A 24,435-nucleotide genomic window follows, 5' to 3' on the forward strand; every position below is an offset into this window, starting at 1 on the left:
AGAGTAGGGGTATCAAACTCGCAACGCCATGTGCCGTGTCGTGACATATCGTGACATTTTTGCCATTGCCACCAATGGGTTGGGCGCGGTTTCGCTATGATGCATCCGGCCTGTGGGCCAGCAGTTTGACACCTCTGGTATAGAGGGTTGAACTAGAAGACTTCCAAGGTCCCTTCCAAATCTGTTATTCTATTATTTTGTCTGTCACCAGTAGGGACAGACAACCTTCCATCAAGCTCAGCTCCAATGTTCAGCCCTTGCCAATTGAGAGTATAACTATTGAGTTGCTGGTGTTGGGAAAACTCCTTGGAAGTCTTCACTGCAGTGGCTACTGCATTTCCAAGCACTTTTCTTGTCATGGAAATATAGAGATCTGTAGAATTATAGAATCATCGGGATATTACAAATCATCTAGTCCAGGGGTAGGCAACCTCGGCTCTTTTATGACTCATGGACTTCAACTCCCAAAATTCCTGAGTCAGCAAAGCTGGCTCAGGAATTCTGGGAGTTGAAGTCCATGAGTCATAAAAGAGCCGAGGTTGCCTACCCCTGATCTAGTCCAACTATTTGCCCAGTGTGAAAATACATTGAGTGGAAAGTAAGAATATGGGATAATAATAACATTAAAATGTTATAACATAACATAGCTATATACTGTAACATAACTCACCATACTTAATATAATTATATAATAATAGTGCAGTTGCTGAGAGTTGCGCACCATGGATGTATAAATCATTATTATGGTTGGCCGTAAAGTTAGCCCGATGTTTAGGTTGGATTTGGCATTTTTGTTCACCTATCGCAGACATGTCAAACACAAGGCCCGGGGGCCGGATCCGGCCCGCGAAGTGGTTTCATGTGGCCCGCGAAGGCATCCTGGAAACACTGAGGGAACGGCCCCCACTGCCTTGGCCCTGGCCCAGAGACCCTCCTTCTGCCAGAGACCCTCAGATCTGTCCCACTCCTGCCCAGGGCCTCATAGGCACCCTTGATGCGAACGATGTAGAGCTGGCCATGCCCACCCAGTAGGCCATATGCACTCTAGCCACGCCCACCCAGTAGGCCATGCCCACCCTGGCCATACCCACCCGGCCCCCTGAGGGCAACCGCAATGCTGATGCGGCCCTCCATGAAATTGAGTTGGACACTTCTGACCTATCGAGTCAAAGGACCTAGGATAGGCAGATACTATTTAACAATATCAAAGGTATTGTTGCAAGATGTAAGCTGTGCCAAATAAAGCTGCCGTTTGCAATTAGCGGGTGGCAATTTTTGTCAATCCGTGTTTTTTTGTTGTTGACAGGTTTGTCCCAGAACTGTTAAGGGGAGCTCCCTGGTCTGAGCCTTGAGAGAGAAGTGAATCTGCTATCCTGCTGCAGTCAGTGGCAGGGTATCCTCTGGTCTCTCTGACATTATCACAAGTCATACCAGTGTGAGGATTTCCAAAGGCTCTCAGCAGTTTCAGTGGAGAGACAGAAGAAGGACGCAAATGGGGAAAACAGTAAATGCAGAAGCTTCTTGGATCTGTCCACATCGCTGGATTCTCCTCAGTTTCTATTTCTTTGAGGGGCTGACCGTTTGAAACTCCTTTTCTCTCATAGTATGTGAGAGCCTTTTGGTACTGTCCATAGGGTACTTTGGCCACCTAATGAGAAGGAAAGACTCACTGGAGAAGAGCCTAATGCTGGGAAAGATTGAGGGCAAGAGAAGAAGGGGACGACAGAGAATGAGGTGGCTGGATGGAGTCACTGGAGCAGTAGGCGTGAGCCTAAATGGACTCCAGAAGATGGTAGGGGACAGGAAGGCCTGGAGGAACATTGTCCATAGGGTCACGATGGGTCGGACACGACTTCGCAGCTAACAACAACAACAATGTGAGAACAGTTTCAAGGGGAATTTTTATCTGCTCCCCCCCCTTAAAGTTAATATGATACAGCATTACATTACATTCTGATGCAAAAGTGTAAGCCACTCAGTGTAAACAACTCCTTCTTCATCTTTTCCCTTCTGCTTTTTGCCTTTTCCCTTAATTATTAGGAAATCCTTCACATTTAAAAATACTATCTGACAGAATATGAGGCAAGCTGCATGTTTAATTGTTGGTTATTAAGCGCAACAATCAAAAGTGTCCTTGTAGGGGTGATCCAATGCAATGGAATATGAATCAATTCATAAGAATTATGCTTCTTGCAATGAAGCTAAAAGTCTAGGGAGATTCTCAATATCCAGGTCATGGTTGTTCCAAAAGTGATTTTCAAGAGGCTGCTGGACTTTGGGGTTTTTTTTTCCTTGAAAATGTTTCACTTCTCATCCAGGAAGTTTCTTCAGTCTAGAACTGAAGAAGTTTCTTGGATGAGAAGTGAAAGGTTTTCAAGGGGAAAAAAAACACAAGGAAGTCCAGTTGCCTTTTGAAAAAGCATCTTTGGGACAATGAAGCTAAAGGTTTCATCTGACATAGTGTAAGTATAACCAGATGTTTCCAAGGTGATTTGAAGCAACTTTTCTTCTAATGAGGATGTTATCTTATACTGTCATACATGACTGTGACTTTTTTTAAGCAGTGCTAGCCAAAACATGTTACTGAATAAACCCAAACCTTCTCAGTCTCCATGCATGAATGCTTCAAAAAGATAAATACTAGCTGTTCAGTCATTTGATATGAGGACCACCATCTATTTGTCATCTGTCCTTTTTGCAAGCTCAATTTTCAAAAAGAAGAATGTGAAATCTTTAGCTGGGACGGGCAGAATATGGGGAATCCGTGGCACATGTAAAAAGAGGGCAGAAATTTATCCACGTGGTTGTGTCCATGCTCTTGATTTTTTTGGACACCTCCAGACTCACCTGGTGACTGGGAATCCTATCCTAAAAATTTCTTGCCCTTAAACAAACAAAGTTACCAAAGAGACTCTTGCTTTGTAGCTTGGCTTTACATGTACATGTTTTTTAAGCAATTGAAATAACATCAAAATAATTTTCCCTAATAAATGATGGCATATTCTGGCTGTTAAATGGTCACGGAGGAGATTCATATGTATTTAAAAGCATAAATAAAAGCACTCTGCCCTTGGAAACTGGTAGCTATAAATGTGGTAGCTATAAAAATGACACCTTAAAGGCTAATCCCTTGCAGCTTTTTTGTTGGCATCAGTTTCTGCCCTTCCTACTTCATAAAGCAGACTCTGATAACGCTCGGCAGCCCTCTTCAGGTTCCGCATGAGAATTAATGCATTTCTCATCTAGGCTTTTTCATTATTTTATTTATCCATTTATTTGAGCTCATTCCTATGAGCTCCTGAGATGTCGTAGCAAGAGTCGTGGCTTGTAGCTGAAAAGTTTAACAGTCTTTTAAGTTGCTAACGATTCTTCCTTGCCTTTTTTAGCCTTAGATGCAGGCTTTCTACCTGTTGTAATAACCGTTCATCTAGTTCCTTTTAACAGCTGTCAGTCTGATGCTGAAAACTTCAGCAGAAATTTCCAAGGATACTCCAGTTAAGAGGTAAGCTGCATGGGTGCATGCCATCTTAATGTGCTTAGAAGTAAACAAAAAGGTAGTTGCATTCTGAAAATAGTATGTGGAGTGCAGAAATAGGAATGAGAAACTTTCCTTTCCTTTTATCATTTTTCCCCACACAAATTCTCAGTTTTCTCTTCTGCAGAAAGTCTGCTTTATTTTCTACTGTATCAAGCTTTGGCTGGGGGATCACAGTACCTGCTATCCCTGGAAATGAAGGACCTTGCACAAGTAACTCATGTGTGCAGCCTAAAGACAGCCCTTATTTAGCAACAACTGAGACCAGCAATTTAGTCATTAAGTGACACAGTCCCTAAGAGAAACTTCAACTGTGCTTATGATCTTTCTTCAGGTTCCCTTTGCTTTACAGATCTGCAAAGGGCACAAATGTCAGGATTGGTCACAAAGTTACTTTGTTATCACCACTGTAATTGTGAAAGTCACTAAACAAAGCAGTGGCTAAACCAGGACCAATTGTAAAATAAGACCACTGGGAAGCTCCAGTTGGTACTATTACTGAAGCTCAATTTTTGGCTTAACCGACAGGAACAGGTTACATTGGTGCTCATGGCTTTGTACTGATTACTAATAGGATTTGGATGCAATTCAAAGTACAAGTCTTGATGAGTAATTACTACATGATTTGGCTCTAAGGTTACTCCAGGTCTACCTTTTGCCACCCAAACTGTCTTGTGTAGTACAAATGATCAAGAAAGAAAATTGTGACAATCCCACTTTTTAGGGTAGAATATTCAATATTTCATTAATTCTAATATTTAGACTAAAATATTACTTAGAAAACTATAGACCATCTTAGTTTGTATTGCTGTAGTCTTTTATTTCTGTATTTCTAAACTTTAATTTTTATTTATTTATAACATTTATTTGCCGCCCACCACATATTCATTGACACATCCATTCTAAAAAACACAGCACATGAAAACATTAACAAACAAAATCATAGACACAAGATGGCAAAGAAGGGAGCTGGACATGGGGGTGGAGTGTGGGAAGGTGGGATTGAAATTTAATTAGTCAACCATTTCCAGTATGATGCTCTCCCATTGGGTCCTAAGCCATCTGGCAGAGCCAGGAGCTAATGTATAAGATAGATAGATAGATAGAGAGAGAGAGAGAGATAGAGAGAGAGAGAGAGAGAGAGAGAGAGAGAGAGAGAGAGAGAGAGAGAGACAGACAGACAGACAGACAGACAGACAGACAGACAGACAGACAGACAGACAGATGAATAAAGACTAAGTAATATATAACAGCATTGGTCAGCACCATATCAATTATAAAATAAGATTTTTATTGTTTTTATATTTATTATTACTTTTATCTTCCAATGGAGGTCAGAATTGCTTATATTATTACTTATGCAGTTTATAAACCAGTGACATCTGACTTCCCGAAGTACATATGTTTAACAAAATTCAACCTTTTATAGGTCTCAAACATCAGAAGTTAAATTATTTTAGAAGAGGCCTTTTCATTCCTCTTGACAGTTCAGTTTGATGTCTTCCTTTAATGAAAGAAATCTCTTAAATCTTCACCTTTTTGACCTGACATTTTCTCTGTTTATTCTTACAGTTATTAGATTATGATTATGACCTTCATATGAATAGAAGTTTCTTAAATCTTCATCTTTTTGACCTGAGGTTTCTTCTGTTTCTTCTTAATATTATTAATTATGATTATGACCTTCATATGAATGAAATGCATATGAAGTAGAATGCAAGTGAGGTAGAAATCCAGTACACTTGTATATATAGATATATGACTTAAATTTGAAAAATCATCAAATCTCACGAGAACTCATACAAAACTGCTAGTAGACAAAAATGTATTTGTCTGTTCTCAAGGTTGTTTTATGAACTGAATAGTAATAATGTATTTTTTTTCTCTACAGGTTGTTTGTATATCTACACATCAATAATAGAAAATAGGGACATTTTAAAGGAATTTGCCAAAGTTCCTTTTAAATTTATCTATATTTGGGGAAGGTGACAATAAGTCCATATTTTTATGACAGTAGGGGTTGGTGGGGAGGGGATGTTTTTAATCACAGCACCAACACTTTGAAATATCCTCTCTTTGAATATTAAATTAGCCCCACTGTGATGGCTTTCCAGGAAGCATTAAAAATAGTTTTCAGTTGGAGTTATAAGAAAGTGGTGTCTTCACAATAATGTAGCAAGACTATTTCTTCCTATGAAGTTATGGGGGATTGAATACAGTCTTAAATCAGAGGATTCCATCTCTAATAGAGATGGAAGGAGGACATCTATTAGTTCTTTTTCTTATTCCTATTATTGCTCATCAATCATTGTAGTCGCTATCAGCTCATTGACAAGACCTCAGCAGAGCTTCCCACACAGGCCTTGGTGGCATGGCTTGACATAACTTGGCTCTTAAGCTTGATCTCAACTGGATGCTCAAGACACTGCATGGTTTTCGGTAAGAAGCTTCATTCTCTACTAAAGAGCCAGTTGAAATAATAGATTGGCCTCTATCAGTACAAAACTGTAGTCCATTCTTATACCTATTGGGGTGTTTCTTTCCCCCCCCCAACTCTCCCCATGGTTTAAAGAATGTTGTCTTGTGATTTTTAACCCTGAGGCTGGGTAACTGTTGATTTTTGGCATAATTGATATCACTGCCCAGAGATTATAACTTAAAATGGACACTAAATATATGGTTATAAGTTCAGGCGATGACTTTGGAAAAAGTAGTCAGGGACTGCTTTACAACATGTGAAAAAACGCTTTGAGGCTAGGAAACAGGCAAAGGAGGAAAAGACTCAGACTGGCCCCTCCCTGATTCCCTGAAATATTAGAGACTTGAAAGACAAAATTTAGTCAGGCTTGCAAGATTCTCTTACAATAGCCTTTCCCAATAAAGTGTAATTTTAATTGTCTTACGGAGTCCGTTTCTTCAGAGCTTTAGGTTTTTTTGTTTTTTTTTGAGATAGACCTAGTCTTTTGTGATTACCTGGAAGTTCCTCTGATTTTGTGTGCCTTTTCCCATTTCCTACACTTGTATACATATGGATATGACTGGAATTTGAAAAAAAAATCATCAAATCTCACGAGAACTTATAGCAAAATGCAGAAATCTTACAAATTTACCAGTAAACAGAAATCTCATGAGGCATAATGACCAAAGTCTGAAATTTAGCAATCTTAATAGATTTCAACTAATTGTTTTATGACTTGGACTTTTAATGTGCAGGACTGCCCTGCCGGCTCCCGCCCGACGCTCTTCCCTCTTGAGGCAGCATCCCCGAGGACTCCTTAGGAGCCGGGGAGCGATGCTGCCTCAAGAGGGAAGAGCGTCGGGCGGGAGCCGGCAGGGCAGTCCTGCACACGCGCGCACTCCCCGGCTGCTAAGGAGTGCTCCTTAACAGCCGGGGAGCGCGCGTGTGCGCAGGACTGCCCTGCCGGCTCCCGCCAGACGCCAGCCTGCCCTGCTTCCTCCACAGTGAGAGGGGAGGGTGTGCCTTCCCGGGCTTGCTGATTTTCCGGCGTATAAGACGACTGGGCGTATAAGACGACCCCCCAACTTTTGAGATTATTTTCATGGGTTAAAAAGTCGTCTTATACGCCGGAAAATACGGTACTGAGCCTTAGTGAATTTGGTCAATTTCACATTTTCTCTCCCCTTTTTATCTCTGCAAATGAAGACAGAGTAAAATTGACCAAATGCTTGGATTTATATTACTACTTGGGTAAGTGCAAAGCATGAATCCATAAAATAAATTCTGAAGTGCAAAACTAAGAAAAGAGACAGGGGACAGAGGGTGGGGAGTGAAGTTGGAAGGATCTCTCTTTTCAGAAAAAACAAAAACAAAAACCCAACACCTTGAACTGCACCCAGAAGCAGACTGGCAGCCAAAGCAGCTCATGGAGCAGTGGTATTACAGTATATGAGTCATGATGACCGAGTTATTTTCAGTTACAGGAGACCAGATGCCAACTTAATGTAGTAATAATTCCACAATAAAATTAGCCAAGAGGTGAAAGGTTGGGTCCACTGGCTATGTTCAAGTGAAAATTTGGATATCTACCTGATAACACTTTACTGAGCACTTGATTGGAGGATCTAAGTTGTTCTGTTATTGTAATGAATCTATCTGCTCTAGAGTATTTGTAAGCAGGTTTTTATTAATTCATTAGGCAGCATTTAGTGTTACACATCCACAACCAGAATGGTAGAAACAAGAGGAATGGACTTCTCCTTTACCTTGCAGTGCCATCCCACAAATCTGGACCAGATGGTTGGTGATTTGCTTCAGTGCAGTTTGAGGCAAGGGACTAAAATAGTATGACTAAAAACAAGCAGTTTGGCACAGTCAGTACAAAATAGCTATTCATGTTTTAACTGAATGCATGCACACTAATAGTAACCATTTGGGGACAATGCAAAAGAGCAGGTGTAGAGGATGGGGAAAAATACACAACTGAGAATCAGAAACGATATATGGAAGACCATGGGAATGGATGCTCCACTATCGTTAGTAGTTTCCCTTCCTGACTTTTTTCTAGTAATAGCTATATGCTGTATTACAAATCTATTCTGATTCTGTCCTGTTTTTCCCCGTCCCATCAGCCTCAAAAAAGTAGAAAACTGGCAGAAAGCAGCCTAACTCCAATCCTTTATCCAGCTAAAAGAAACAAGCTTTCTTCTTTTGACAATAAAGATGAGATCCTCACTACCAGGCACTAGTTAACATAAAACTGCTGGTATCTCCAACGTGAACACATCACTTTGAAAATGGCAGCCGCTGCTGCAAAATTCATTTTCTGTCCCTATCCCATGCATATTTAAGATGTTATCCTTGCCACAAAATGAGCTTCACACAAGATGGGAAGCTACAGAACTAGGAGGCAACCTTCCATACCTAAAAGGTTTGCAGATTAGCCTTGTTTCATTGAAAGGCAGTCATTAGGAAAGTTGCACTTCAGATATGCGTGAAGAAATCCTTTCCTGGTTTATGTTGAGAATGCCACAGCTTTGCTATAGAATTAAATATAAGAGCACTGAGGCTGTTGTCTGAAATGAAATCAGAAATTGAATGTTCACTTAGCTTGGGTTCCATAGCAAGTTGTGCCATTATGTTATATGTCCTCTCAAAATCACTGGTTGCTACCAGTAAGATGCTTTAATGTGATTATCAAATTCAAAATAGCAAGGTTTATTATTCATTAGATTTCTCAGGGTTATGAATTCTAATAATGGAGAAGTAATGTGGAATTCATTTTTATATTCCAGGGTATTCAAGAATTTTGCAAAATTGCAACTCCAATTTTTGCTTTGGGGATGGCAAAATAAAAGATTATGTTGCAATAGGAAATTTTATTATTTATATAAAACACCACAGAGGTGGTGTATTGAGGACCATCCACCATGTTTGCTCTCAAACCAAGTGCCCATCAGTTGCAACTGACATCTTGGAAGCTGAAAAAAATTAACATCTGCTCAGTATGGCTCTACCTTGTTGTCATTACTATCTTTATTTCTAGAATTCATCATCAACTACTAAAATTGCTGATGTTTGAAGACTTCAAATTTGTGTGGAAAAAAAGACAAAAAAAGAAGAAGAAAATTACTGGGAAACATAAGACACCATACAACAAGGTTATACTAAAAGAATAAAGATTTTTATTAAGCATTGTAAGTTGCATTCAATAGCCTTCAAATACACCACACCACAATCCATCTACAACCAATCAAACCCAACAGTAGTTCATTCTTGCACAATCCATGAGTTGGGGCAGAACTCCCTTCAACTTACATTAAGATACCTACTTAGCTCTTGCGGGCAGGGAATGGGGAATTACACCTCATTTCTGATCACTAATGTGTGATGAAGAGCATCAGGAGAATTATATGAAAACGAATATAAAGAAATGATTCTGATTCTGAAGTACATTAAGTTTGGAAACACTAACAAAAACATCAAAATGATACAGGTATATTTGCTTATACTAAATTCTTGATGGGAAAGTTTTCAAGAACAAGCCATTTGTTTCCTGCTACAGAAGGGGGGTATTTCTTGAAGATCAAAGCTTTTTTTGTGTTTTTCCACAGAATTTCATATTTGCTAATATGAAGGCATAAAACAGCAACAGAGAACAATAATGCATACAGCAATGAGTACACCAGGGTAACGTTGATATTCAAACGGCTAGATAATTTTTTTTTTGTTTTAGAATAAATGCAACAGAGGTCAATAATCACAAAATTTTAAGGTTAGAGCAAGATCAGTCAATGACTAAACATAGTTAACATCTTTTATAGGACTATTACTGATTATTAGCTTTTTTGTTTTGCAAATGGGCACAGTACTTGTAAGAATGGAAGAAAGAGGACAAGAACATGCATAATATTAACTACACACTTTAAAATTATGAACCATGCAGAAGTTTAGCTCAAATAGTAGTACTAATGGTCTACGTCTGATTCAAAAACCACATAGTTCATTGATCACGGATGCATGGTATTACTCACAAAAAGTATCAGAACACATTGTGTTTCTTTTGAAAAGGTCATTTGCATCTTCTATGATTTTCAAGTTAAATCCATTTTAACTTGCTTGCAAAGTATTATGATGTATATTTAAAATCAGCAGAACTCCAATATTACTCTATAATTTTTTTTTTATTTTGATAGTTTGCACATTTTAAACATAAAAAGAAACCACATCAACGGTGATGAAATTTAAGAAAAGAAAGAACTGTGGTTGTGCCTTTCCCCCCCCATAATCATGAAATCAAAGCCTTAAGGAAAGCTTTGTGACACAGTAATGCAAAATCAAATATAATGGCATACATATGGTGCCAAGTACTAAAAATTATATTTTAAGCTATATATACTGAAAGACTGTCAAAATTTGTTTTTCTTTTCCTTTTTAATATATTTCAAGAAACAAAAACTACAAGCTTTTGTCGTAACCAGTTAAAACTTTGTGTATATATCATTTTAAGTGCGGGAGTCAAATGCTCTTCATTCTCTTCCATTTTTATTGTATTGTAGCATTTTGACTACAACTGGTTAAAACTAAAAATGTGTTCTTTAAATCTCTGACATCCAAGAGGGATCCGAATTTCCAAGTCCTCATTTTTCTCTTACGGAAAGGAAAAAATGTACGTAACTGTAGGCTCTCTTTCTTTCCAGATATTCCTAATCCTGACCCTTCCAACATCCTTCACCCTCTATAAAAAATAAGTTTACTCTTCTTTTTTTAAGACAGTAGCCTCAAGAGCATCGTCTTTACGGCAAACACTGTCTGCATTTAGTGCATTTAAGTGAGGATTTGTATTGCACATTTTAGAGTCATTACTCAAGGCACTTTCAGACTGGTTGGAAGCCCTGACATCTGCTGTACTCCCATTCATATGGGAAGCTGGTTTCTCCTCATTCATTATGCCATTTTCAGCCAGGGATCCTTCTGAAGACACAATTGAGGACTTGCTTTCCTCGGATTTTGATTTAAGTTCTTTGGCCACTTCCTCTGCTGAAGCAGCATAAGGAGGTTTGCCCTGTTTTTTAAACATAAAAAATAAAATAATGATAAAAAACAGAAATAATGAAATTAGTTAAAACATAACTGAAAGAGTTACCAGCTTAGGAAAATTACTGAAATTCAGCATTTCTTGGGATTTTTGTTACACAGAATATAATGCCTGTGATACTAAGAGCACTTTGCAGTTTAGGAAAAAGTGTTAATAACTGGCATTTGCTAGCTACCTATTTGCAATCCACATCATCTGGGTATTACCTGGCTTAGTATCTGATAATAAAATATCACTATTGATAAAAAAGTTATTTAAACAATTACTATATATTATATTACTATACTGTACATAGTGGAGAATGTGCTGTTTTATCGAACTGCTTTCTGTGGAAATAGAATACTAAGCAGGACATTGATCTCAGTCAACTATTTGGCACTGCTTTTTTATTCTTTAACGAAAAACACAAGGAAAATGAATTTTTTAACCCTGTTTGGCTTAATGCACCTATTTTCTAAAACACAATCCTGATGCATTAACGCACGTACACACACACGTACACACACGTACGTACACACACACACACACACACACACACACACACACACACACACACACACACACACACGCTGATCCCTGATTTTGTTTCCATTACCTGAATAGCTCCCTGGTTCTTATAAGCTCTCCCATAGTATCTTCCTCCACGGCCAAATGTTCTTATCACTGGTGTGGAAATAATTCCTCTTGGACGTCTTTGTAGAACCAGAAAAAAAGGTAAACAGATTTAAATTTCATAAATTTCTCTGGAGATACAGCAGAATTCAATTTCCTGTGCATAACCAAAAAGGTTTTTCTTATTTTCAGAAAGCAACTAAAACATTATTTTAATAGAATGAATTCTATCTTTGCAGTATTTCTTCTCCTTACATTATGCATTTCTCACTTACCAGCTAATTAACCTAGCAAGAGAAAAGTTTATGCTTATTGAATAATAATTGGCAATATATTTTATACTGGAACAAAATTATGCTCATTGCTAGAACATGTTCTTAAGCAGCCTTAACTGTAAAATTAGAGTTGAAGAAACTTCCTCTGAATAGATTAAATTGTACTTCTTTATTGACTCTTAACTGCCACTCCATTTTTACAACCTCACCCTAGTGTTGCTATGTTTTTCTAACTAATTTCCTAATTATTCTAGCATTAATTTCCTAATTATAATACAATATACTTTTAGTTATTTATTGGATTTACATGGTTGAACATCTCAAATTATGTAATTGGCCAGTGAACAATAATAAAACTACATACAAAGTATCACATTAAAAACACATAGCAGCCAAGATTTTTTTTTAAAAAAAAAAAGTTCATACAATCAACAAAACCAGGAAATGGGACTGTTACCCACTCAGGGCTCCAGGCTTGAAATAGAATCGGGTTTCCAAGGCCTTGCAGAAGGCCAGTAGGGCAAGGACAATCTCTCTCTGGAGGAATGGCATTCCAGAGGGCAGGTGCAACAGTAGAAAAGGCTCTCCACATGAGCTGTGCCATACAACATGCCTTAACAGAAAGGATTGGGCATATGCCCCCCCCCCCCCCCGACTGGATCAGATAGGATGAGGAGAAACAACTGGACAGAGATGGTCCTGTAAGTTTCCTGGCTCCAAGCCATGAAAGGCTTTGAAAGTGAATTCCAGCACCTGGAATTGTACCAAGAAACATTCCAGTAGCCTATGTACTTTTTGGTGTCCCATGCGCAGTAGTCCAATGTAATGTGACATTGCAGGGCAAAAAGCAATATATACCAACCTCAAATCCCAGAGCCTCCTCATACCCTAACCCCATCTTCTGTATATCTTATTTGAGGTAGTACGGTAGCTTTTTTGATGGCAACCACAATCTTTTGGGAGTACCATACTTGATGTCCATGTCTAGCCTGGTATTCTGTGAGCGACAAAGCTCTCCCTCCCTGTGCTGCCTTTCTTGCAATTAAAATGCCAAAATCCAAAAGTTACAATAATGTCACCTCCTAACCATGTAGCCTAACAGTCACGATTAAAGTTTTCTACAGAACCCAAAGTGATGATAGTCTATTATAGATGAATAAGACTCTGCCTAAATATTACGAATCACAATATAATTCTAAATAAAAAAGTATCTTCATGAAACTAGTTTGAAATATGCATGTTGGATTATACTGAACATGATAAAACTCTTTAGAAATAAAAAAACCCTATTACAAATCCCTGGCCACATACATTAATATATTTCTATAGAAACAGAAACATTCCTGAAGCAGATAGTCTCGTCCCAGCTTCTGCCAACCTAGCAGTTCGAAAGCACGTAAAAATACAAGTAGAAAAATAGGGACCACTACAGTGGGAAGGTAAGAGCGTTCCGTGCGCCTTTGGCGTCTAGTCATACCGGCCACATGACCACGGAGATGTCCTTGGACAAACGCTGGCTCTTCGGTGCGGGGGAACCTTTACATATATATATATATATATATATATAGATAGATAGATAGATAGATAGATAGATAGATAGATAGATAGATATAGATAGATATAGATAGATAGATATAGATATATAGATAGATAGATAGATAGATAGATAGATAGATAGATATAGATAGATATAGATAGATAGATAGATAGATATAGATAGATAGATATAGATATAGATATACATAGATATTTATAGATAGATATAGATATAGATATATAGAGATATAGATATAGAGATATATAGAGATATAGATATATATATATAGATATATATAGATATATATATATATATAGATATAGATAGATAGATAGAGATAGATAGATAGATAGATAGATAGATAGATAGATAGATAGATAGATAGATAGATATAGATATAGATATGTGTGTTTTAAGTGTTTGTTAAGTATTTTAGAATATCTTGCTAGGCCCCAAACACGGGACAAATCTCCCTCTAATTGTTAGCAATCCAAAAAATTTACACACACACACACACACAGACACACCTATATCTATATCCACAAGGGAGGGGCTAATTACTGTGTGTGACAAGAAGCCAGCCCTGGCTCACAGAGGTGTGGACTGAGAATCTGCATTCTTTAGATCGTGCCTGGATTGGGTTCTACATTCACAATAAATTTGTAGATCAATTTGTCTCTTCTCATTACTTAGCATGAAATATCAATTTTAAAGGTCTCTCTAGATTGATTTTTGTCTTTAAATATTTGTATAACACTTTTAAATTAATAAAAAATGAGTTTCCAATAAATTCAGTCAGCAATGTGGCCTTTTATGTTGAGAAAAGGTCCACAGATTTATGTCAATTTCATTGTCCCATGAAGGAGGCTCCCAAATAAAACCAATAGTGTTTTCACAGCAATCAACAACACATCTTGCAAACTGCCCAGACACACAAATGCAATGGGCAGTATTTGATAAATAAAATTAGTCTTTACATTTCCATTCTGAAAAAATAAACAGCTGAGCCGAACTAGACCATCACCACTGCTGTGTCATAATCAAGTAAAAGTCGAGCAGACTTCTTTTTTTAATTAATCCAAACATAACTGCAATGTTGGTATTTGCTTACCCTCTTGGCCCTCCAACAGAAACCACCTGCAGAGGAAACGGTCCCCTGCTTCCTCCTCGACCACGCCTGCTTCCAGCCCAGTGGCCCACCACAGTGCCAGCTATTTCAAGCTTCCCTCCCTGAGAAGGAATGGGTTGGACACCTAAAGCAAGATTTAAAAAGGTGTTACTCTGCAATGGAAATTTAAATGGAGGAATGTTATTATCTCTGAAAAAAAATTCTTTTTCTTTGCAAGAGTGAATTCTGGCACATACCTGCATAGCCTTTGTGTCAAAGAAGGATTTAAGGCTACTGAGATCAGCAAGCGCAAACAAAATCCAATTCATTCATTGTTGTGAAATGAATGTGGTACAATGTAAATTTACTATTCTGAAATCACACTTGGGTAAACTACTTTAAGTGACCTGTTCTGGACATAAGACGTTCCTGTCCAACAGAAACTTTGCTTCCACAACCCCCATCATGTTGTCAATAAAAGAGTAGTTAGGGATTTGCTGGCATGTAAGTGAATAACTAGGGGCTGCTAATGCGTAAACTAGCCAGGATAGACTTGATATTTCAAAGGAAATATTTGGATTTTCAATCCAGTCACTTCAAGCTTTCCTATTAAATAACTTGAGAGAAAAAAAAGTGCTATGAGAATCTGAAATGTTTAATATTTATGAAAAAGTAAAGTTGAATTAACTAATATTAAAAACACTGAAACAAGCTATAAATGCATTCTAAAACCTTCAGAAAGCTTTTCTTTCAAAATGCATCTAATTTTAAATTTGAGCATTTGTATTTATTACTACAATTAATTGAGCTAATGGCAAAAAGGTTAAAAGTAGTTAGAATCAGAAGTAATGTACATGTAATGTTACTAATGACTGTGAGGTTGATATAGTCAGAGGATTTCATTCTTTTTTTGTATTTTATTATCTGGTAATAACACATAGCTGCTACATTAGGCTACTAAGCAACAAATAGCAAATGCAGCATCTAGCCAACTTGATTTCAAAAGCTAAGCAAGGTTAGGCTAGTTAGTTCATGAATGAGAAGTTACCAAGGAATTTTCAAAGCATTTCAGCAAAAGATGGTGGCAAATCACTTCCACTCTGCCAAGAAAACTGCATGGCTATAATCACCAGCAGTTTGAGAACAGCCTTAACTTTAAGTGACATTAAGTGGATCTTTGATTTAGAAACCACATAGCAATCTGTGAAAAGTAATTAAAATGTAGGAATTTCCTATTCTACCTTTTCACATACATACAATGAAAAAAGTGGGAGCACTCTTTCTTTAAAGTATTTCCTTTATTTTAGGAAGACAAAGTCATACAATGAATGTTGCAAAGGTCCGGTTAGTGCACCGCTGCTGTGAGCAAGAAGAAAAGGGGATTGGTGGTATTACCGCCCTGAAACTTGCTAGTCCTGTTGCCATCGCTGCCAGAGAAAGCTCCGGAGTGTCCTCCTGTGGCAGTCACTCGGAAGGTCCGATACGCGCCTGCTGCAACCGTTTCCCCATAAGGACCCCCAAAGCCATAGACTCCTGTGAAAATGAAAGACCCTCTGTAAGGATTAATTCCAAGACTAATAAAGATTCAGGACACCAATGGGTAAAATCCTAGGTCCAGGTTTTTTGTTTTTTTTACCATGAATAAAAAAAAATCCAATCTTTTGCAGATCTATGAGAAGCAAAAGATCTGTTTCCTAATGTGCTTTGGGACGTACAGGCAGTCCTCGACTTAATGACCATTCAAAGTTACGACCAAAACAGGCCACTTACGACCCAGATTCAAAGTTCTGATGGTCGGGCCCCCTCCAGTCATGTCACTGAATTTTGGGCAGTTAGCAACGTGGTCACATTTATAGCGTCCATAACAAACTATTTGTTTGCTTAACAACTGCAATGTTTGCTTAATGACAACAGCAGTTGCTTTATGATCATTATGATGTCTGACCGTAATGGACAGATTTTATTACAGTCAAATGTCGAGGACTACCTGGCTGATGGGAACTGCAACATACCTTCCATGCCTGACAGGATTGGGAGGGCTGATGTAATGGGGAAAAAATGGTTCCAAGGGTAACCTGGCCCAATGCCATATAGGGCTTTATAGGTCATGCATCATTTTTTGGGCACCCAGGATTGCCTTCGTAGCCACACTCTGCACTAGTTGAAGCTTCCAGATTCTTTTCGAAGGCAGCTCCATGTAGAATGCTTGCAATAATCCATGAGAGAGATGAGCAGGGCAAGAGTAACTGATATTGCTTTCCTGTTAAACAGGTGTGTCCTTCTCTCTATAGCATCATTTGGACGGATATGTATTGTTTATTTATATTCAATACATTCTATTATATATTGTATTATGCATTTTTAAACTACTGCTAGTTTTAAAAATTGTGAGCTGCCCAGACTTATTTTGGAGCCAGGTGGCAGCTAAATCTAATCAATCCAATCAATTAATCAAAAAACCAATTTCCCAAAGAAAAAGAAATGCAAGAAAGCAAAATGGCTGTCTGAGGAAGCTTTGCAAATAGCTGAGGAAAGGAGGGAAGCGGAAGGCAAGGGAGAAAAAGAAAGATACGCTCAATTGAATGCAGAATTCCAGAGAATAGCTAGAAGAGATAAGAATGCCTTCCTAAATGAACAGTGCAAAGAAATAGAAGAAAACAATAGAATAGGGAGGACCAGAGATCTTTTCAAGAAAATTGGAGAGATGAAGGGAGCGTTTCATGCAAAAATGGGCATGATAAAGGACCAAAATGGCAGGGACCTAACAGAGGCAGAAGAGATTAAGAAGAGGTGGCAAAATTACACAGAAGAACTATACAAGAATGAGCTTAACGTCCCTGGTAATCACAATGAGGTGGTCACTGATCTCGAGCCAGACATCCTAGAATGTGAAGTGAAGTGGGCCTTAGAAAAGCTGAGCAACAACAAAGCTAGTGGAGGTGACAGTATTCCAGCTGAGCTATTCAAAATCTTAAAAGACGATGCAGTAAAAGTGCTACACTCAATTTGCCAGCAAATTTGGAAAACTCAACAGTGGCCACAGGATTGGAAAAGATCAGTTTACATTCCAATTCCAAAGAAAGGCAGTGCCAAAGAATGTTCAAACTATCGCACCATTGCACTCATTTCTCATGCTAGTAAAGGTATGCTTAAAATCCTACAAGCTAGACTCCAGCAGTATGTGGATCGAGAACTACCAGAAGTACAGGCAGGATTTCGAAGAGGCAGAGGAACTAGAGATCAAATTGCCAACATACGCTGGATCATGGAGAAAGCTAGAGAGTTCCAGAAAAACATCTACTTCTGCTTCATTGACTACGCTAAAGCCTTTGATTGTGTGGATCATAACAAACTGTGGCAAGTTCTTAAAGAGATGGGCGTACCAGACCATCTTATTTGTCTCTTTGGAAACCTATATGTGAGCCAAAAAGCAACAGTGAGAACTGGACACGGAACCACTGATTGGTTCAAAATTGGGAAAGGAGTCCGGCAAGGCTGTATACTGTCACCCTGCCTATTTAACTTATATGCAGAGCACATCATGAGAAAGGCAGGGCTAGATGAATCAAAAATTGGAATTAAGATTGCCAGAAGAAATATCAACAACCTAGGATATGCAGATGATACCACTCTAATGCCAGAAAGTGAAGAAGAACTAAAGAGCCTCTTGTTGCGAGTGAAGAAGGAGAGTGCAAAAGTTGGGTTGAAACTTCTTAATGTTAAGAAAACCAAGATCATGGCATCCGGCCCTCTCAATTCCTGGCAAATAGATGGGGAAGAAATGGAGGTAGTGACAGATTTTATTTTCCTGGGCTCCAAGATCACTGCAGATGGGGACTGTAGCCAAGAAATTAAAAGACGCTTGCTCCTGGGGAGGAAAGCCATGGCAAATCTAGACAGCACACTAAAAAGCAGAGACATCACCCTGTCAACAAAAGTGCGTATAGTCAAGGCTATGGTCTTCCCAGTTGCAATGTATGGCAGTGAAAGCTGGACCATAAAAAAGGCTGAGCACCAAAGAATTGAGGCCTTTGAACTGTGGTGCTGGAGAAGACTCCTGCGAGTCCCTTGGACTGCAAGGCGATCAAACCGGTCAGTCCTAGAGGAGATCAACCCTGACTGCTCTTTAGAAGGCCAGATCCTGAAGCTAAAACTCAAATACTTTGGCCACCTAATGAGAAGGAAGGACTCACTGGAGAAGAGCCTAATGCTGGGAAAGATTGAGGGCAATAGAAGAAGGGGACGACAGAGAATGAGGTGGCTGGATGGAGTCACTGAAGCAGTAGGCATGAGCTTAAATGGACTCCAGAAGATGGTAGAGGACAGGAAGGCCTAGAGGAACGTTGTCCATAGGGTCGCGATGGGTCAGACACGACTTCGCAGCTAACAACAACAACAACAAATGAAGAGATGGATAATTTATATTTTAAAACTTAAAGCATAATTAAATTACATATGGAGTCCTTAGTGCTCTCTGCTGTAAACTTGGTTGTTTTTCTGCAGATGTTTCAATTACACAACTTGGTAATTTCTTCAGTGCTAGAAGGGATTTGCTGTTTATATATATAGTGGCTTGCCCTCTCAGTGTTGGTGGGGAATGTTATTTTCTCCTCAGTAGTTCCTTGGTTGGGCTTCTTTTTACTGCTTGTTTGTCTGGTATTAATCCCTGCTTATCTGGTTGTTGATTGCTGGAGATATGTTCAGGTCCTTTTGTTTCCTTTTTAGCTTTTTATCATCTCTTTCAATGGTGTATAAATGTTGTTTATGTGTAATTATGCACTATATCTATATCTATCTATCTATCTATATCTATCTATCATCTATCTATCTATCTATCTATCTATCTATCTATCTATCTATCTATCTATCTATCTATCTATCTATCTATATTTAAATGTGTAGTTACATTACGTATTTAAATTTGACTATTACCTAGACTTACATCTCTTTTCCCATAAACAGCGATCAGGGTAAATGTCAACTGATAACTATTTTTGCCAGTTCAATTGTCTTAATCTTTATTGATCTGCTTGATCGATCAATATTCCTATTCCACTAGGAGCTGTAGGTGATAATTTCTTCCTCCATTTCCACATCAAAACGATGAGGTAGGTTGGTCTGAGATGTGAACCTGGGTCTCCCTAGTATAGTCCAAAATCTTAGCCAATACATGCTTCCTACACAAAGGTCCCAGCAGAGAAGCGGTCTTACCAGTGAAGCCTCGGCCTCTGCCCTGAGGTGGAACTGGCCCAAAGTGCCGAGGATAAATAGAAGCTGGATAGAAAGGCATGGCAGGTGGCGGTGGGAAAGGGAGTGGATGGTTTTGCCTGGAGAAATTTAAGCCTTCAAGGATGCTCTGGCGCATCTTTTCTACCTTGGCAGCTTGTTCAGCCTACAACAAACAATATGGGAAAAACATAGTTATACTATGAATATAAATCAAGCATATGCATACATTTCTAAATGACATTTTTGAAAGCAGCCAGCCAGGTAACTGATGATATTTACAAACATTAAACATTAGGGGACAGAAAATCAAGACATCAATGAATTATCTCCCTGTAACATAAAATTAAGGGACGCGGTGACTCAGTGGGTTAGGACGCTGAGCTTGTCAATCAGAATGTCGGCAGTTTGGCGGGTCGAATCCCGAGTGCCGTGTAGCAGAGTGAGCGCCTGTTACTTGTCCCAGCTTCTGCCAACCTAGCAGTTCGAAAGCACGTAAAAATGCAAGTAGAAAAATAGGGACCACTCCGGTGGGAAGGTAACAGCGTTCCGTGCGCCTTTGGTGTCTAGTCATGCCAGCCACATGACCACGGAGACGTCCTCTGACAAACGCTGGCTCCTCAGCTTTGAAACAGAGATGAGCACCGGTCCCTAGAGTCGGAAACGACTAGCACACATGTGCGGGGGAACCTTTACCTTTACCTAACATAAAATTATTTCTCATATAATGTTTTATTTTCTTAACCAAGTATTTAAAGCAATATATCCTCTGTTCGTTGTTTATAAAAAGTTTGTCAGAATACCCAGACTGATTTGCAAGCTTTAAAAATCTTTCAAAATAGTATACACAAAATTTGGATTATTTGAATTTTAGTTGTACAGGAATGTCAAAGAAAGAAAGGGTCTCCTGTATGTGAAACATACCATCCCCACCTGTTTGAAAACTTTTTTTAAAAAAAGAAACACTGCATCCAAGTTAACAAAAAAAAAGAGCAGAATCTGGATCACTTATGTCAGGGGTGTCAAACTGCTGGCCCGCGGGCCGGACACGTCATAAAGAAACCGCGCCCACCCCATTGCCGGCAATGGAGAAAAAGCTCCAATACATTGTGTGATGTCACGAGTTTGACATGTCTGACTTTATGTGGTAAAAAGCAAATACAAAATTGGTATGTTTCACAGATCACCCACATATGCTCATACCGTATGCCAAATTGCTACAAATTAACATTTGTTAGCACACAGACTCATGAATTTGAGAAGGGTGGCCATTTAAATGGAAGTAAATTTTAAAACAATACTCTTCCAAATCAACTCAAATCACCATTTTAAGGATATGAAAAATCAAGGATTAACCCCTTTACTTGCATACAGACCTACTTATAGCAATCTACATTCAAGCAAGCTTTTAGCATGATACAACCTATCAGATAAATAATACATTTTATTATGTTTAATTATACATTTGCCCTTGGGCTAAAATCCTCTGCCTACAAATGAATTTGAGCTCATTACCAAAAACAATCACACCGATCTTCTACTACCTATTTGTCCATACACATACACATTCAATTAGACATCACACCCATCACAGGACCAACATTACCTGACCATCACAGAGGTCAATGAGGGGAGCTTTCTCCCGGCTTGCTTTGATGAGCTTGGTCTGGAACAATTTCCCATCAAAGTACATCCATGGACAACAATGCTCCCATGGAATTGGCTGCCCACAAGCATCATTGGCAAACAATGCCATGTCAACACCACTCATGAACAATGCTGAGAGCTGAATTCCTCGAGGATCTAGGTTTTCAATCTTAAAAACAAAAGTGTAGAACTTTATTGGTTAAAGTCTATACAAGGATTGAAGATTAAAGAATTAAACTATAGACAAAGTGTTAAAATAGATTTATATAATACTTTTTAAAAGATACAGGCATGAATTTTTGCAGTCACTGCAGTCAAGCAGTTAGTTTTGTTTAGAACTCTGAAACAGCCCATATATCATAAGTTTGCTTAGCTATTCTCTGTACATTAGTGAGAAATACCACAGGAGTCTTTGAGTGCACACGAATTTGGAAATTGTGTATTAATATTCACAGTATTTAGCCAACTAAGGCTTAATTCCGCACCTCACCCAAAGCTAAGCAGAATAAAATTGGTTAGTACCTAGATAGAGAATCAGTAGGAAAACTACACCAGAGCTATAAGGTATACTGGGAAAAACTATTATGGAAGACGTTATGGCATTTCAATATTGCCAAAATACATGGATGTGTCTGTGGAGTCATACCTGACTTAACAGTGCCTCTAACTTTCTTCCATCACTAGCCCATTACAAAAGAGACATTTGCACATCTAAAATAGCAATCCATGTTATTAGGATGTCTGTCTCTCTCTTCTGCCAATCCTGCACAAGACTGACTTTAAGAAGAGATGCTTGTCCCTCCCCTACCAGAGAAGGAGCCCTAAGTTATTTAAAGATAGACAGACTGCAGTACCGGGACTACATGAGGCTTCCAAACCCTCTTTTTGTACCCACCGAAGTCCACTTTTACCATCACAGCTGAAAATTAATGCCTCAAAACATGAAAACTAAAAGACAAGCCTAAATTGCATAAAATAGACAAAATTACGAGTTCAAAAAAAAAATCCCCACAAGTTCCGTTCATATCTGCAATGCTGTTCTCTGCTTGCGTTGATTCTCCCCAATACCTGCTGTCTGTAGATACTGAAAAGTCACCCATGCTTGCTTTAGTTATTGGAATATAGCATATCTATCACCTCATTCAAAGGAATAAAATTTGTCCCAATTACTGACAATCCTGAACAGTTGTGTGATTAGTTTAGCTATAGCACTGCTGCTGTGATAAAGCTGAAGAAAAAAATATCCCAGAGGCAGGGAAAAATTCAATGCCTTAGTAGGCAAGAAAAAAACTGATGTAATTGTAGAAAAAGCTTGTACAGACACATTATGGAAATTAATGATGCAAATCACTATCCCTACTAACAGAATAGCAAATATCTGAAGTAAAGGTTTAGGCATATCCTTTTTTGTCATCTTAAGTACAATATTTAGCAACATTAATAAACATAATGCATGTCTTCACATTTTTTTATTAAGTCTATGGAGCAAGGCTGTTATTATGAAAGAAAATCGGGGTAGCTTTCTAGCCAAACCCAATTATTTCTCTCCTTTCCACAGTTAAAAACCAGAGGAGCTGTCACTTAGTACAACTGATGGATGACCCACTGTTCAGACTCCTCAGGAAGCCCAAGATATGACTGGATTTTCTAGACAGAGAAAAATAGCTTAGAACTATTTTATATGTGAAAGAATTCTAATAGTCTATTGCAGGGTTAAGCAAGTTTTTCAGGTTGGTCAGGGAATGTTTGATTCTTGAAACTTTGCTGCATGTATTCTCAAAAACTGGCTGCCACGAGTAGAGGCTTTCTTATTTATAAAATGGGTGCCAAGGGTGAAGATTTTCCTAATTATAAAATGGCTGCTACTATAGGAGGGCTTACCTAATCACAAACAAAAATTTTTGTCAAATAGTACGGTCTGCAAAATCTCTTTAGCTTTGGGTAGCAGGAAGATAGACATCTAAATTTAGCATAGAGCTACATTTACCTGCCATTTTTGTTTTCTAAGAATGTCTGTGGCGACTGCACGGAGGACAGAGACATGATCCTAAGAAAAATGAAGCTAATGCTGGAGCTGTCATTTCTTTAAAATGAAAGGAATCCTTTAAAAATTAAAGATAAGAAGATATCCATAAACACTGGTAGTTTGAAGTACCATAACTATCTCTGATATAGTTTACAAAACTGAATCAACAATTGTATTATCAAGTTTTCCTCTTGGAAAGAGAGAAGGAAATATTTTTGTCTGTTCTTTGCCTTGCTGTAGCTCTGGAAACACACATTGAAGGATTTGTACAGAATGGGAAGTAGCTTTGGGAAGCAGGAGATGGTAACAATCAGTTTCTTTCACCTTCCATTAGCAAAGGTTTCCAACAGCCCAAAGACTCTTCCATTGTCGTATATATTTGGATTTCACCTGTCAAATGTTAATTCCATTTACACTGGTACAACAATCCATCAATATCAGCCTATGTTTTGAAACTGGACAGTAACTAGATGCTATGAAAAAGTTTTAAGACTTCAACATCCACACATCCTAACCAGCACAGGCACTGACCAAGCTATCTAGGAAATACAAGTAGTTGAAGTCTAATACATTTGAAGGGAACAACTGATTAGGCCAGAACATTCAAATGTAGTTTAATGTATGTCAGGGATGGGTTTACCAAACAAGAGAAGTTAGATCAGATTTTCAAGGTACTTCCAATGTCTCCTATACAAAGAAACTTATGGTGACAGTGTCGTAACTGCAATAAATACAGTAGCATTATGAAAATGAAGTCCTATATGATGTGCAAAGCATGCCATAAATATTATATAGCATGCATTACTATTGACCGAAAAATGTATTTTACTTCTGTCAAACCTAGCTTGCTAATAAAATAGACTGTGTATACATAATTATTCTACATGCTTGAATTTTGAAAATGAAAGTACAG

General features: G+C 38.4%; 1 protein-coding gene and 1 long non-coding RNA gene across 2 annotated transcripts in view; one reads left to right on the plus strand and one right to left on the minus strand.

Annotated features, from left to right (window-relative positions):
- Positions 1–5,547: 5,547 nt before the first annotated feature.
- Positions 5,548–15,977, plus strand: LOC308663356. The gene is made up of 3 exons (XR_014025381.1): positions 5,548–5,974; positions 9,040–9,154; positions 15,931–15,977. It is a non-coding gene; the product is annotated as an uncharacterized lncRNA (long non-coding RNA).
- The window catches only part of FAM120A (family with sequence similarity 120 member A), a 78,810-nt gene continuing 63,530 nt past the window's right edge, over positions 9,156–24,435 (minus strand). The window contains exons 13-18 of the mRNA XM_081319698.1: positions 21,456–21,665; positions 19,835–20,015; positions 16,019–16,156; positions 14,627–14,768; positions 11,687–11,783; positions 9,156–11,058 (exon numbers count right to left, since the gene is read on the minus strand). Coding sequence (XP_081175824.1) covers positions 10,747–11,058; positions 11,687–11,783; positions 14,627–14,768; positions 16,019–16,156; positions 19,835–20,015; positions 21,456–21,665 — 1,080 coding nt within the window. The 3' untranslated portion in view covers positions 9,156–10,746. The remainder of the gene's footprint in view (positions 11,059–11,686; positions 11,784–14,626; positions 14,769–16,018; positions 16,157–19,834; positions 20,016–21,455; positions 21,666–24,435) is intronic.

Source organism: Vipera berus, assembly GCF_964194415.1.
Source record: "Vipera berus genome assembly, chromosome: 2".
Lineage (NCBI taxonomy): Eukaryota > Metazoa > Chordata > Lepidosauria > Squamata > Viperidae > Vipera > Vipera berus.